Raw genomic sequence first — 15,394 nt, forward strand, 5'->3', positions numbered from 1 at the left:
CATTATTAATTGACAAGAGTTACTTCATAAACATAATCAATAATAATGTTGCAAGAAAATAAACATCAAATTTTAGTTTAAAAGGACTTCATTTATGTCTTGAAGTAACAAAAGATTCATGGGAATTCATAAAATGTGATATGAAGGAAATGCTTACAATTTTCATTACATAAACAAATTGGCCTGTGCATGCGCATACAAAAATATTGCTACGCATTGTTATCTTAGAATTGAATAACAGTTTTGTTGGGATTATGCTGTATAAGGTCGAATTATATTAATACATAGTTTGTTAATTTTGTTCTTGAGCTCAAGCTTTGCCTCTCAAATCAAGTGGAAAGCATTGTGAGAAAACATTACTCATTCTTTTTATAATGTTCAAGCTATGATAGTGCAAGTTGTCCTTTCTCTAGTCAATCAGTTCGGGCCAATCGTTTTTTCACTCTTGCTTTATTATATACATGGTAAGATTATTAAGTTAGGAAAACTATTGCAATGATTCTCAACAAAAGCCATACATAAGGCCATTGATCACCCTAGCCCTAGTAACACAAAGTGTCCAGAAAGTTTCTATTCAAGAAAAGGAAGAAATTTAAGTTACTCATCAGTAGAAATATTTGAGTGTTGATCTTATGATCAATACATTGCAACATGAACAATATTTCAAACCTAAGGGCATGAAATTATTTAAAACAAAAAGCTAACAGATCTTACTGGTTTAATGACATTTACCAAGAAATGGGGATATTGAAGCAAATACAAACTTCTTGACTCAACCAACATAATAACTTAGAACATCAAAAGGGAATATCTGTGTCACGTTCACTTTGCAGAACATTCATGGATGAAACGTATCAGCCCCTGCATAATCCAATAATCATAGAGCTGTGGGCATGTGGGATTAGATCAATCTGCTGGAGTGGAGATTTGACTCACCTGCAAGAAACAAAACAGCAATAAATTTTTGGAAGTTGTGTGACCATGAACTGTGCTTTGAAAGCAGAATTTCGATTATTGAAAAACTTTAAAACAGCCTAAGCTTTATAGCTTATGAAGAGGACTAAAATTGAAACCTACAGACTTCAAAATGTAGCAAACTGATATTTTACAAACAATGATTGAAACAGGAGCTCCTCTGAAGCCTGCTTTAAGTTAAGCCTAATAAGCATGCCATACATATGTTCTTGACCTAATAAAAATCCTATTGGAGAATTGTTGACTGTAAGTCTGAAACACTACTAATATAATTAATGCTGAGATTCAAAGTTAGTGTCAAAAGAAATTTTTTATGATTGCAGAAGCACCAACAGTAAGGAGAAAGAAAATTTGAATGAACAGAAAGCAAGCAGCCTCTTAATCTCGCTGTAGTTGTGCCAATTCAGATGTACCCATATCCAAAAATAACAATAAAAATATAGAAATAAAAATTAGCTTCAAAGTTACTGTCAAGTAAACAAGAACTAACTGAGTCTATTGCATTGTCAACTGATCAAATAAAATCATTCAGGTGTTTGGATACATGATAAAACAATGGAAGCTTGGCAATTATAAAAGAACTTTAGAAATTCACCTTGAACTGTACAGAATTTTGATGTGCAAGACTCCTAAGTAGGTTATTTGATGCAAACAAATCCAGTCTTCTACAGCCTAGATAGTGGCCAAATGTACCTATCATATATGTAAATCAGTATCGTTATTATTCAGATTGTCAAATATTGTATACAGATGTTAAATTTGTCGATATGTAACCTCTAGTAGAACATATATATATATAGATTATGCTTGTTCAGATCCTGATCATTAAGCTCTGTTGAGTTTAAAGGAAACGAATTGTTCATTATTCAATATTAGCTTTCTTAATACAAACAATTCTGTTGATCTTTGTTCTCTCTTCTAATGCCATGTACAACAGATTGAAGTTCACAAACCTTGAGTGCTAATACTACAACCTAGATCTTGAGCAACAAGTCTCCGAAATGAAACCACCCTTATTTTAAGCAATTTCAACAACCACAAAATCAAATGCTAAGAAAAAAGAACAGAGCAAATTAAGAAAACAAAAACAAAAGCACAAAGAAAGAGAGTAAAGCATACCAAAATGAAATCCTTTCAAGACCATGAATTATCAAATGCGGCGGAATTTATTGCTAGGGAGAACTCCTCAAAATTAATTGTCCCATCTCCATCCAAATCGGCCTCCTTGATCATCCCAGTTAACTCCTCTGCAGTAAGCGCATGCCCCAACTTGGCCATAGAATGGGCCAACTCAGCCGCGGTGATAAACCCATTTCCATCTCTATCAAAAAGCCTAAACAACTGCCTCAGCTGGTCTTCTGTATATGGAGACTTAGCTGGAAGGAGGTCAGGTGCCACAAGTGTTATAAACTCCGAAAACTCAATCAGACCGTTGCTGTTCTTATCAGTCTTTTGAATCAAGGTTTCAAGCTGTTCCGGGCTTGGTTTTAGACCAAGTGATCTTAAGAGAGATCCTAGCTCAAGTTGTGTCAAACTCCCATCATTGTTCCGATCAAATGAACGAAATATTTCACGCAGCTCAGCGATTTGCTCATCGTCAAGCTCAATTGGTTGCTTGTTGCTCATGTCAACAATTAATCCAAATATGTTTCTCTAACCAAAGGTCTCTGTTTTTGGTTATTACCCCCCACTAATAATTCAAACTCATCACCCAAAACAATTGAATAAGGATATTCTAAACCAATAAATGGAGAGAAATGAAAATTTAAGATGTGGGTTTAGATCATACCATGCCAGTTTTGCGTTGATGTTTCTTATTATCTGCATAGAATTATAGAAATCACCAAACAAACACCCACTCTAAATTTTTTGTACCTGAGGCTGAAAGTTTTGATGAATTCAGCTTTGGATAGATGAGAGATTTCCTTGGATTTCGTTTTCTTCTTTTGATGGGGTTTTCTAATTACCAGCAGAAACTCAACCAAATTATCGGATCCGGCAGAACAAAGAACAAGGATTTGAACAAAAGGCCAAAGACAAGAACTTGGTACTATTTATATATATATATATATATTAAAAAAATTATCTTTTTGAATAAAAAAATAATCAGTTTGATTAAAGGTCAACACCAAAGACAGGACGAGTATGATGAAAATTAAAAGTTTTGGATAATAATCTTGGAACCTTCATCAAAAATTTATTTATTTTTTCATTTTCTTCCATGTCTCTGTTTTTTTTTTTTTAATTGAGAAAAAGATTAAGTTGATAAAGGAAATTCCGTGAAAATAGGAGGGAATTCCGTGAATAGCAATAATAGGACTTCGGCAACTGTTTTTTGTTTTTTTGTTTTAATAAAGTGGTTGAGTTTGTGAAATTCATGAGAATGTCTCATTTGTCTGTGAAGCCAATAATGTCGTGCCATTTAGTCAAAAAGAATATATATTGGGTGTTATGGCACTTCTCATTGTTTGAATAATAATTTTCTAAATATTGAGACGTGTCTTCAATGATATAATTGGTAGAATCTTATGTAGGTGGAGTTGGAGATAAAAAGATAATATAATTTTTTTTATAGAAAATTTTAATTTGTGACATCTGTTCTTGATGATAACTTTTTATTATCGAATTAAGACACAAATTGAAACTAAAAATTTATATATTTCAATGAAAATATTAATTAGAAAAAGAAAAAAGAAAAATGAAAGGTTGGAAGTTAGTACATTCACCGATCGAGTGAGGACAGGTGTTGCTGTTGCTGCATGGCTTAAATCATCTGGCTTGACTAAAATTAAATTATATTACACAGGGAATGATTAGGGAGTATAGAAATGAAGTTTCAGACAAACTCATCCAAATCCAACATGTCAAATGAATAGGCTTATTATTCTTGATAAACTATACAAATACTGGAGGTAAGGTAATATCTATTAAGGGTTTGTCTAAGATTAGTTCTAAACTTGTAGTATATATATAGAAAAGAAGCCAACTTGCTTCTTGAGTTAATTCAAAATTTTCATTATTGACAACTCAAGCTCAGGAGTCAGTATCCACCAAAAAATCACTAATTCAGGATTGCTTATAAGATGGGAAAACAAGTTTATAGCCCTAAAGTATTGTTGGACTTGATAAAAAAGAGGTTGTCACCACCATAGATAGGTTGGGAGTATGTATCACTAGCTGCAATCTTTAGGTAAAGATAAAGAGTTGGTACTTCATACTAGGTGTATTAGACATATTTGCCGTAACTATCCATTTCTCTCAACTGCAATGTGGTGAGGAGCATCTTCCACATTAACTAGCAGAAGCTGTAGAACACCAACCAATTAGAAAGAAAACTTAATTTGATTTATTAAAAAGATATAATAGCACAAAGGGGAAATATACATACATACATACAGAAACAGATATATATATGATGATTATGAAAAATATTCCAAAACTAAAAGAATTATTAATATTTTCTATTAATAATTCTTTACTCTCTTTGAAATATTGAAAAGTGAAAATAACAACCTCAATCTATTCATCTTTATATGTTCACAAATAAATATGAGGCTTGTGTAGCAACTCCATATATATAAAAGTCTAATTCTTGATAATTGATTTTTATCATTAGCTAAAGACACCAATGAATTAACAAGAAATTTTATTAATTGAACTAATTTATTTTAAATAAACAAATCAATGAAATCAAAGTTTTTATGTATGGCAACCTGTTCCACTCTAATAAGTTGAAGTTAGCTATGCCTAATAATCTCTAAGCCTAGCAAAATTGGATCTAAATCCGTTAGCCTGCCCAAACCCATAGAAAAAAATATGGGTACGGGTAGATTTTTTTGGGCTCGTTAAAAAATTGGTTAGACTCATGTAGCTTGCGGGTCAACCCAAACATTCATGAGTTTGGGTTGACCCGCAAGTCACATGATAGGGGTTGATTTTTTTGAGCTCGTGAAAAAATTGATCAGACTCATGTGACTTGTGGGTCAACCCAAACATTCATGAGTTTGGGTTGACCCGCAAGTCACATGAGTCCATTTTTCATGTTGCATTTCTTTGTTTCTCTGTCTTTTCTTCTCACCTTCTCATAGTAGTTAGGTAGTTTATTTCTCTTATCTCCTTTTATAATTTTTTTTTTCTTCTCAATTTTTGTGTAGTGAGCTCAATTCTCATCTCATTTTTCACAACACGCATACATTGTATTTCGCAAATCTACACTCCTACCCTCAAAGAAATTTTGTGAGGCTAATTAGCTATAACTTAAGTCACCATTGAAGCATTTGTCTTAAAAGTCACTAGTTATAAAATTTTAATTATTTTATTAACCCATTTTCATTGCATACTAAAGTTATATTAAAATTTTTTATTGTAGATAAAAATACTAATAAAATTACTTGCCAACTTGAGGTGCATTTCTCAAGTATGAATATCTTCACTACTAGATCTACATTGATTAGATTGAGATGCAATTCACATTAATTATTTAATTATTTTTCTTTACCTAACATTTAATGTTTTATTCTTAGAATTTTATTTATATAAGTCATTGTAGACAATCTAACTTCATTTATATTTTACATGCAACATGTGCACTTGAAGAGGTTGACAATGTGATATGAATTCAATATCTAGTTTTTTTTTTTTTATTCTTTTGTGACGATGATGATAAGATTAGCGTACAACTTTATAATGTATTATCTTAAGTATTTATTATGTTTTATTTAATTTGGATTGTGAGAATTTAAGATTTTATGTATTATATAACATTTATTTTTAGTGTATTGATCTAAACCCAACCAAGTTGAACTCAAATTGAAACGACCCATCCTGTCTAATTATTAGACCTCTAGTTGATTTGTTGGTATGTAAGACACATTGAACTAAACTGATATTAGATTACTAATAGAGACCAAATTGACTACACTATTGTTATTTTAATAGTCATCAAGTGTGCTATTTACCACATATGCATTTTCCGTTAATGACTTAATAGTAGGGCCAAAATTGACTGCAGATTAAAAAGAAACCAAATTGTCTACTTCCAAATTGTATGAACCAAATTGACTGTGACTCTAAAATGTAACTGACCAAAATAGTATTTTTGCCTATAATTTTAGATACTTAGATTCGACAGAATAACAGATCAATACCAGAATTAGACAGACATTGTTATGGTAATTTCTCCAACCGCATTCCTAGATGACAGAAATGTCAAACGTTGGGATCTAGAAGCCGTGTAAGATTGCAATGGTTCCTATTTCTTCTGCTTCATCCTCTTAGCAACCGAAAAGGACCACAATATCTAGGGGGAAAGCAATCCTTAACTTTTTTTTTAAAGACCCCACCATAGATATAATGAATAGCAACAATATGACCCTTTTTCCCCCTTCTATTCAAGCAAAGGTGAAGAATGGGGGAAAAGGTGTAGGTAGGTATATTCTTTTCATAAATAACTCATCGCGACATGTATCTTGCTACTAATCAAGAAGGGGACTCCCTTCTTTGGCGAGCACAAAAAGACCACCATCTCCCCTTGAGATTCGAAGATCATCATCAAGGTATGTAACAAGAAGCCAAGAACTACTCCGGTCACCTGGAATGGGAACCTTAAGAGGCGGCTGACCAGAAATGACCCGTGATATACTTGCCACTGCATCCTGCAGGGGACTGAGAGTTTGCTGCACAGGCAACAGATTGATTTGCTGTCCAAAAACATCCACATTTTCTGGGAGATCAATACTAGTCTTTATCTCTGGAGGCTGAAAGGTACCTTCCTTAAATGTAACCTGAACATATTGACGTGTAGGCTAGTAAGATTTTGTAATTATCTGTCCATTGCACTGAAAGTGTACAAGACTTTTTTTTTTTCAGAGAAACAACAAGACATGGTTCTGGTAAGAATTGTTTGGGCACGCCAAGTAAAAACTATAAATTTGTTACAATGCAATCATCTAGTAGAGCTCTATTTTATAAAAATGGAGATAATGATTTTTTTTATTAATATTTTTTATATCATTACTGTTGTTTATACTATTTTTTTTATAAGAAAAAACATTCCATTTCCTTAGGAAACTATTATATTCAGTCATATACTTATGGCTCATAAAAGTACCTTTATTCTTGTAGGACTTTGAATCTCAAAAGTTGCAGTTGCACTGAAAGAGAAAGTAGCAAATGGGCCAGACAACGTAGTAGAGTTCACAATGGTAAGATTGCCAGTGTCAATTACTTGGCGAATTTCCTTCACTTTTAACAAAGGTGTTGCGCCTACTGCGAGGAGTGGCAAAAGCTCAGAAAATGCAGTGTACCTGATTAGTTGGAAAATAAAGTAGTGAGCAAATAGGGAACAGTGCACCAAGTAAGAAGCACCGGTAAAAACAAAACAATAATAATAATAGTCACTTTCATCAACTTTCACAGGACTGTGCTCTCCTCATTGTTTCATTTATCCAAACTAGTCGGTAACCCGTGCAAATGCATAATAAGGTTTAACATTATATGATTTTTTCTCCTCCTTTTTTGGTCTAGATATGAAATTTGATAATTTGAGTCTTTGTAGAGGGAACAATATAATCTAGCACTTAAAGAAAATTTATGTGCCCTTATCAAAAAAGAAAAAAGAAAATTTACATGCCAAGATTCTAATGGAATGTTTAAATACAGAATAGAATTTAAATTTAATTAAAAAATATATTAAAATAATGGCATGTAAAATTGTGAGACCTCAAAAGTTATGTGGCCCAACATTATGAGGTCAACCAGAAGTCAAATAGCTTCAGTTTTATAAATGTTATAGATGACACTAGAAACAAATATAATAATACAGCATTGGCTGTGACATCTACATCATGCTTCTACTGAATTCACATTCTGATACACAAGCTACATGGTAGAGTCAACGGCTGAAATGAACATGAATGCAGGCCTCTAAAAATGATTGATTCCACTTTTAGTGATATAATTTCAAGTTTCTATAACAAGGATCTAGTCGAGTTCAGTCAACTTTTCCTCTGATGCTGCTTATAAAGTTCCTATTTAGCCTCTAAACAAATAACTTACCAGCAGAGCCATCACTGACCTTGGTCAAGACATGGCATATATCAAAGACACTTATGAGTATTAATGGCAATAAAATTAGCCCAAAACCAGCAGCCATGAATAACTAAAAGCTTTGTTGAGATAAAGATGGGGTAACACAAATTCATGTGGCGCACGTCAATTAGTCAGAAGTATTAAGAACCATCCATTTATTGGCTGACATGTATTGAATTAAAACACTCAAATGGAAATGATCCTCAAATAATAAAATTAAAAATTAAAAAAAAAAAGAGCTTAAAGTAGGATTAGATTTAGCAAAAATGACATAAAAAGTATGCCATACTCATACAATGTGGTACTATTCTCTTAACAAAACAATGATCGGTTGATACGAACAGGTGATTTCTCCAAAATAACATAAGCAAACAGGGTAGCTCAGAAATCTCCCATTTGAATGGACAAGGTTCCAGTGCTTGTTTTCTTGGAAGCAATGCACTTCTTTAAAAAATAACATTTTGAAGGTCTTCTTCTTCTTTTATCTTTCTTTTAATCAGAAAGATCTTATCCTCTGATCTGGCATATTCAATGTGTTGGAATCCAATGCTATCAATTAGAGTTAAAAAAAAAAATTTGCACAAGAACAGGCAAACATGCTGTCTCACATGTTCTTTTTATTATTTTGGGTAAACACCTATTTCTCATGTTAGAAAGAACAGTCCACACTAAGTGATGGTTTCTGCAAAGGTACCTAAATAGTTGAAATGATTTCATTGACGAACTCAAGTAAATAGCAAAAAGAAGTAGAGAGGAAAGGCATTCCTTCCTAATATTTTTCCAAATACTAGAGCAAAAACAACAAATGGACACTACTGAGATATGATATATTCCCATAATTTTTTATTAAAAACCCATGAATGCACACAGATTTAATCAAAGATGATCTTCTTTATTTAAATTAAATTTGAAAACTAAACCAAGATTCTAGACCATTGCCTTCAAGTTTGTAAAACCATGTATAATATGATTTATCCCTCTTTCTTAATAGTATATTTTATCCCATTTACTAATACTAATTTCAAATGGCTTGACAACCAAGTTCAATGAAATCACTATCCAAAAATATTTCAATTTAAGTTGGATTTAACAACTGTCATCAAATCTTCTATCCACAAAGCACTAATAGTGAGCCTTTTACTGCTTGAATTGCCAAATTGCCAATGGGGCGGTCGGCGAAAGACCAAGCAGGATCAGCATCCAAACCCAACTATACATAACAGATCCGAAATTGAAAGCGGAACTCGCAAACTTACAAAAGCCCAAAATCAAGATTTGATTCAACTTTGGTTTTACTTAATACTCTCAATCTTATATTAAGAACACTAACAATTATTACAGAAAGAGAAATCACATTTGAGCTAGACCTCATTGGCAATTCATAAAAAACAAAAACCCAAATGGATTCAAAAACTCTTACATGATCAACTAGATGCAAACCCAACTTGCCAATAAAATATAAATTTTGCATATTTAAGATTATAGAACTAAAATCAGCAAAAGCTTTAAGGGCAATGAACTTACAGCAAAACCCAGTTGCCTTGAAGAAGGTCAGTGGACTGGGTCGGGGCCGGAGTCGGGTTAGCGGCCTCCAACTGATTGACAAGCTCAGAGACTTCGGCCCGAACCTCCGGGCTTGCCCGGAACCCGAATTCGGTCCCGTAAAAAGTATCCACCAAGCAGCGCTTCAGCTCCGCAAGCTTGTTATCCTCAGCAGGCACTTCAGGCTTGGCCGGAGAGGCGGCGTTGTTACCGTCATCGATGGTAGCATACTTCGCTGCCTCTTCTTCTTCTTCTTCTTCTTCTTTTACCTCTGTAACAGAAGGAGAAGAAGAAGAAGCATTTGGTTTTGGAGTAGCGTCGTCTGGGTCCGACTCGTCTTCGCTCTTGGGTGGGTCCGGAGGGGACTCGGGTTCGGGTTCGGGCTCGGGCTCTGACGGCTCGTCGGAGACCCGGGGGTTGGGAGTGGGGTCGGAGTCGGAGAGAGAGGAGTGGGTGACTCGGAGGAAATGGGTTTTACTTTTGGGTTTTGTGAAAGAGAGAAGAGGAAGAAAAGGTGATGGTTTATTATTATTATTATTATTGTTAGTATGAATATTGCGGTTAGGGATTTTGGTGAAGAGTGAAGAGGTGGTTGTGAAGAGAAGAGACATTTTGATTTTCTTCCTCAAGAGAGAGAGAGAGAGAGAGACTGTGTGTGTGTGTGTGTTTGTGTGTGTTGTACTTGTTTTGTATGGAGAGGCAACAAAATGATATCATCATTTAGTTTTCTTTTTTTCATGTTTCTTTTTTTGTCTTTACCTATTTTGTATGGTTTTCTTTGTGACATGCTATATTTTAAATTTCTGTACCAATTTATGGTTGGTTAGAAAAATTTGCTAATGAGCAAAAAATAAAAATAAAAAAAGGAAAATTTTCATACTTGATCTTATAGATACATGAAGGATTTTTTTTTTTTCCTTTCCATTTTTCACAACAATTCTTATTATTTGTGTCATAAAAGTAATGTTTTTCTTAAATCTCGTCATCTTTAATAAGTTGCAAAAAGAAAAGAGTTTAAAATTTTTTATTCATTTAATGTTATTCATTTGACATTGGCCAGCTATTAGAATCCTTAATTGAGTGAGATCAAAATCCTTAGGGTATGTTTGTTGGAAGGGATTTTAGGAATGATGAAAAATTGAGAGGTGAAAAGCGGAGATAAAGTGTTTTTAGTGATTGTTTGGTTGAAAAGGAGGAAAGAGAAAAAAAGTTGTGAGGTCCAAGTATTTTCTTCTCAGACCCGCCAAATGTTTTCTCCCCAAAATGAGGAGAAAACCGAAGAGAAAACTAGAACATCGCCCTCTTATGCATAATTCAATGACCATCATTTTCTTCTTTTTGCCTTCGATTTTCACCTTTCTTTTGCCTTTTTCTTACTCATTCGTTTGTTCAATTTGTTTGTGTAATCAAGCCTGATGGTTTTATTTTTCCTTCTCAAAAAAAAAAAAAAAAACCTCCAGTTTATTGTTTGTTTTTGTCAACGTTACTTCTTTTTTTTTAATCAATGTTGGAGTTTTTTTTTTTTTTAATTGAAAGGTGGCTTTCACACACACATACACATATATATAATGGAAAATATTTTTTTATTATTTAATAATTACAAATGAATTGTTAATTATATTATGTAATAGGGACATAAGAGTAAACTTATACAAACTACATTTTCTAACTTCTCATTTTTTTTCTCATCCAACAAATGAATTTTATATCTCTCCACTTTTCCATCCTCTACACTATGAGAGAAAATTAAAATATTTTCTATTCTCGTACTTTTTTATATATTCGTTTAAGTTGGAAGGTTGTTAATGTGGATATTTCATGTATTCTACTATCTAAAGTTTAGCTTCTTTTTTACTTTAACTTTTAACTTCAAGAATGCATTATATTTGAAACTGTCTATTTAATTTTTAGTATTGGTTTTTCATTTTCATATAACTTTATAATATATTTGAAGATATTTTTATTCCTTTTAGAGAATTTCTAGGAAATTAAAATTGATTTCTTTTTGCGGTATGTGATTTGGCCTAATATTTGTTTTACTGATGTTCTATGTTAGTTATATGTTGTGCTAATTTCTCAATGAACAATCATATATATGCCAAATCTGTTAGTACTTTACTATTTTTATATAGAGTATCACATTTGTTTTTATATTTTTTTTTTCATAATTTTGTGATCTCAAACATTTTTGGTAATCCAAGTAAAAAAATAACAATGAACATTAAAACAATTAATTTATTCCAATAAAAGAATAAATCTAATTATAAATCCTCATGCCAGTTTTTTCATATACATATTTGGTAGTCCAAGTAAAAAAGAAAATAAAATGAACATGAAAATATGGACTAACATAAAATAAAATTTTGTTTCATTTCAAAATTTTAACTAATGTATTTGGTAGTACAAGTTTTTTTTTAAAATGACAATTAGAATCTAATTATTTTTTCCATGGTGAAGGCAAAATCCTCGTTTACCATTAAACCTAAAACCTATCCCTAACATTGGCTAGCTATTAGAATCCTTAATTGAGTGAGATCAAAATCCTTAGGGTATGTTTGTTTGAAGGGCTTTTAGAAATGATGAAAAATTTAGGGGAGAAAAGTGGAGAGAAAGTATTTTTTAGTGGGTGTTTGGTTGGAAAATGAGAAAGGGAAACAAAAGTGATGAAGCCCAGGTGTTTTCTTCCCAGGCACACTAAATGTTTTCTCCCCAAAATGGGGAGAAAACTGAAGAGAAAACTAGAACATCGCCCTCTTCTGCATATATAATTCAATGATTCTTCTTTTCTTCTTTTTGCCTTAGATTTTCACATTTCTTTTGTTTTTTTCTTACTCATCCATTTGTTCAATTTGTCTGTGGAATCAAACTGGTGGTATTTTTTTTTCCTTCTCAAAAAAAAAAAAAACTCCAATCTTTTGTTTGTTTTTGTTTTTGTCAACGTGACTTCTTCTTTTTTAATCAAAGTTGGAGTTTTTTTTTTTTATTTGAACGGTGGCTTTCACACACACGCGCACGCGCGCGTGCGCGCGCGCACACACACACACACATATATATATATATATATTATGGAAAATAATTTTTTTATTATTTACTAATTACACAAAAATTATTTATTATATTATGTAATAGAGGCATAGGAGTAAACTTATACAAACTTCATTTTCTTACTTCTCATTTTTCTTATAAACCAAACAAATGAGTTTTATACCCATCCACTTTTCCATTCTCCACACTATGAGAGAAAACTAAAATATTTTATATTCTCTCACTTTCCCATGTATTCGTTTAAGTTGGGAGGTTGTCAACGTGGAGATTTCATATTTTCATGTATTCTATTATCTAAAGGTTAGCTTCTTCTTCTTTTTTTCCCTTTTCTTTTTTACTTTAACTTTTAATTTCGGGAATGCATTCTATTTGAAACTGTCTATTTAATTTTTATTCCTTTTATAGAATTTCTATGAAATTGAATTTGATTTCTTTTTGCGGTATGTGATTTTGCCTAATATTTGTTTTGCTTATGTTCTATCTTAGTTATATGTTGTGCTATTTTCTCAATGAATAACCATATATATGCCAAATCTGTTAGTACTTTACTATTTTTATATAGAGTATCACATTTGTATCTATATTTTTTTTTTCTTAATTTTGTGATCTCAAACATTTTTGGTAATCCAAGTAAAAAAATGACAATGAACATTAAAACAATTAATTTTTTTGGTATTCCAATAAAACAATAAATCTAATTAGAAATCCTCATGCCAATTTTTTCTTTTTTTTGAGATGGTTTCAATCTATGGCGTCCGCTCCTGATAATAGTTTTTTATTATCAGATGAAGACACCAATCGATTTTTAATGTAAACAGTAATTGAACCCCAGATCTCTTATGCGTGTCTTTTTTGCTTTCCACCCCCTTATTTTCCCTAATGTCTGACATCAAACATGCTAATGGGCAGGAACATTACATCCATGCATGGTCTGGCATAGTTTTGTCATTTGAAAGGAATATATATGCCCCCCTTATTTTCCCTGGTGTCTGACATCAAACATGTTAATGGGCAGGAACATTACATCCATGCATGGTCTGGCATAGTTTTGTCATTTGAAAGGAATATATATGCAGTTAGAGGAGGCCGAATACTCAGCTACTTGACACATTAGCACCACTCAAATTAATCTCATGACTTTAAAATTAGCGAGCTTATTGTTGTAAACCTTGTAGTTCCCTCTTGCGCGAAAAATTCCGATTTGGTTAAGACAGTTTTGATGGGCAAATCAAGGGCCTCAAGTAATATTGAGTTCATATAATTTGGTTAGAGGTAGAAACGGTGGTCTCTTTGCCACCCCCTATTTTCTGCTAGTGGTTACAAATCTTACAACATTGTAGTAATTGGGTTTTATTTTAAAACTACTACGGTTAAAACATGCTTGATATTAGGGGATTCAATGCCTAAAACTGATAAGAAAACCTTTAGCGGCTCATAATAATCTCCATGGCCAAATGGGAATTGTGTTCTGCATAATTATACATCCCAAGAAGGATTAGTGAAGAAGGCAGGCAGGGCTAGCTAGCTAGCTATGCTGCGCTGCCTGCTTAATTAAGAAAAACAAAACCCAACATTATTTACCACAGAACAAAACTATGATTTCTTCAAACTGGAAGGAGTACATAGCTCGACACCAAGACTTCATTCTTATCGTCATTTTTATCCTCGTGCTCTTGGTTCCGGGTTTAGTATTCACGTACAAATATGTGTCAGAGAATAGTCCACAAACAAGACAACCTTTGGTGATCCTCCTGAACTCATTATCTGTATCAAACTTCAGCACTAACCCCTCAGATTCGAGAGCTAAATGGGTAGCAGAAATGACATTTATGAATCGAGATAAAGATTTTGAAATTTACATTAATCCCTTTCGTACTTTTGTGCACTACAAAGAACGTTACGCTGTGTCATGTGCTTCGATCGAACCAATACAGCTTAAACAGAGAAGGCAGAAAAGGGTATTGGTAGAGTTCAATGGGACTGATTGTTGGGGAAAGCAGAAGCTGCCCTTTGATTTGGAGTTAGGGAAGAAGGTTCTCAAAGAGCTTTGGGAGGAGAAAACGAAAGGTGCGATGCATGTGAGTTTGGACATGCATATGGATCATGGAGAATATCATAAAGGAGTAGACAGATGGGATTTGACTCTAAATCCTTCTTGCTCTAACATAAGACTTGAATTTATGGATACAACGGTTGGGAGGTTTTTTGGTCATGATTTGCATTGCCATATTGATTGGTATCTCTCTCTCTCTCTCTCTCTCTCTCTCTCTCTCTCTCTCTCTCTCTCTTCTTTTGTTTTGTAAGCAATACATATTCAAAAGAAAAAAATCCCTTTAACAAAAAAGAAAAAAAAATGATTCTTGTACCCTCTCTGTGTTTCCTAATATAAGTGCATATTCAAAAGAATTGATTCTTGTCATTTTTTTAATGTATTCTTTTACATTGTAATTGTAATGATTGTCAATGATGTGCACAAAATATATACATTGTATTCTTTTATATTGTAATTGTAATGATTGTCAATGATGTACAATAAGATACTCTCATATTTGCATTTAGCCTCTTTTTTATGCTATTTTGTGATTGATTATAAGTTGTATTTGTTTTACAGGTAATAAAGAATCTACATGCTAATGAGAATCGGTGGAAGAAAAAGAGGAAAAAGAGAATGTGATCAAGTTATCATCCTTCGTGTGTACACATGACATCCACAAGAAAGTTGAATGCCTCAAGGTGGATCTAG

The 15,394-nt window shown here is 32.8% G+C and overlaps 2 protein-coding genes across 3 annotated transcripts; both read right to left on the bottom strand.

Moving 5' to 3' along the window:
- Window positions 1-548: 548 nt before the first annotated feature.
- On the bottom strand, window positions 549-3,021 carry LOC142612826 (putative calcium-binding protein CML18). Of its 2 annotated transcripts, XR_012840192.1 has the most exons (3): window positions 2,095-2,999; window positions 1,571-1,668; window positions 549-936 (listed from the first exon to the last, which is right to left on the bottom strand). XR_012840192.1 is itself a non-coding variant. In XM_075784989.1 (2 exons), the coding sequence occupies exon 1, from the start codon at window positions 2,599-2,601 to the stop codon at window positions 2,110-2,112; it is 492 nt and encodes a 163-aa protein (XP_075641104.1). In that variant the 5' UTR covers window positions 2,602-3,021; the 3' UTR covers window positions 549-936; window positions 2,095-2,109. The 2 variants fall into 2 exon arrangements, 1 of the variants encoding a protein (XP_075641104.1); XM_075784989.1 differs by lacking the exon at window positions 1,571-1,668 and having other exon boundaries at window positions 2,095-3,021.
- Window positions 3,022-5,996: 2,975 nt separating this feature from the next.
- Window positions 5,997-10,263, bottom strand: LOC142611785 (plastoglobulin-1, chloroplastic). The gene is made up of 3 exons (XM_075783925.1): window positions 9,589-10,263; window positions 7,085-7,280; window positions 5,997-6,758 (listed from the first exon to the last, which is right to left on the bottom strand). The coding sequence occupies exons 1-3, from the start codon at window positions 10,215-10,217 to the stop codon at window positions 6,450-6,452; spliced, it is 1,134 nt and encodes a 377-aa protein (XP_075640040.1). The 5' UTR covers window positions 10,218-10,263; the 3' UTR covers window positions 5,997-6,449.
- Between the last annotated feature and the right edge of the window lie 5,131 nt (window positions 10,264-15,394).

This window comes from Castanea sativa, chromosome 10 (genome assembly GCF_040712315.1).
Source record: "Castanea sativa cultivar Marrone di Chiusa Pesio chromosome 10, ASM4071231v1".
NCBI lineage: Eukaryota > Viridiplantae > Streptophyta > Magnoliopsida > Fagales > Fagaceae > Castanea > Castanea sativa.

What these genes read in the sequence shown, in the direction of transcription:
- LOC142612826 (XM_075784989.1), bottom strand. Translation starts at nt 2,601, where the DNA reads ATGAGCAACAAGCAACCAATTGAGCTTGACGATGAGCAAATCGCTGAG.
- LOC142611785 (XM_075783925.1), bottom strand. Translation starts at nt 10,217, where the DNA reads ATGTCTCTTCTCTTCACAACCACCTCTTCACTCTTCACCAAAATCCCT. An exon ending in CAAGGCAACTGGGTTTTGCT is followed by an intron (nt 7,281 to 9,588) that starts GTAAGTTCATTG and finishes CCAACTAATCAG; the next exon opens with GTACACTGCATTTTCTGAGC. An exon ending in AAAGTCCTACAAGAATAAAG is followed by an intron (nt 6,759 to 7,084) that starts GTACTTTTATGA and finishes CAATATGTTCAG; the next exon opens with GTTACATTTAAGGAAGGTAC.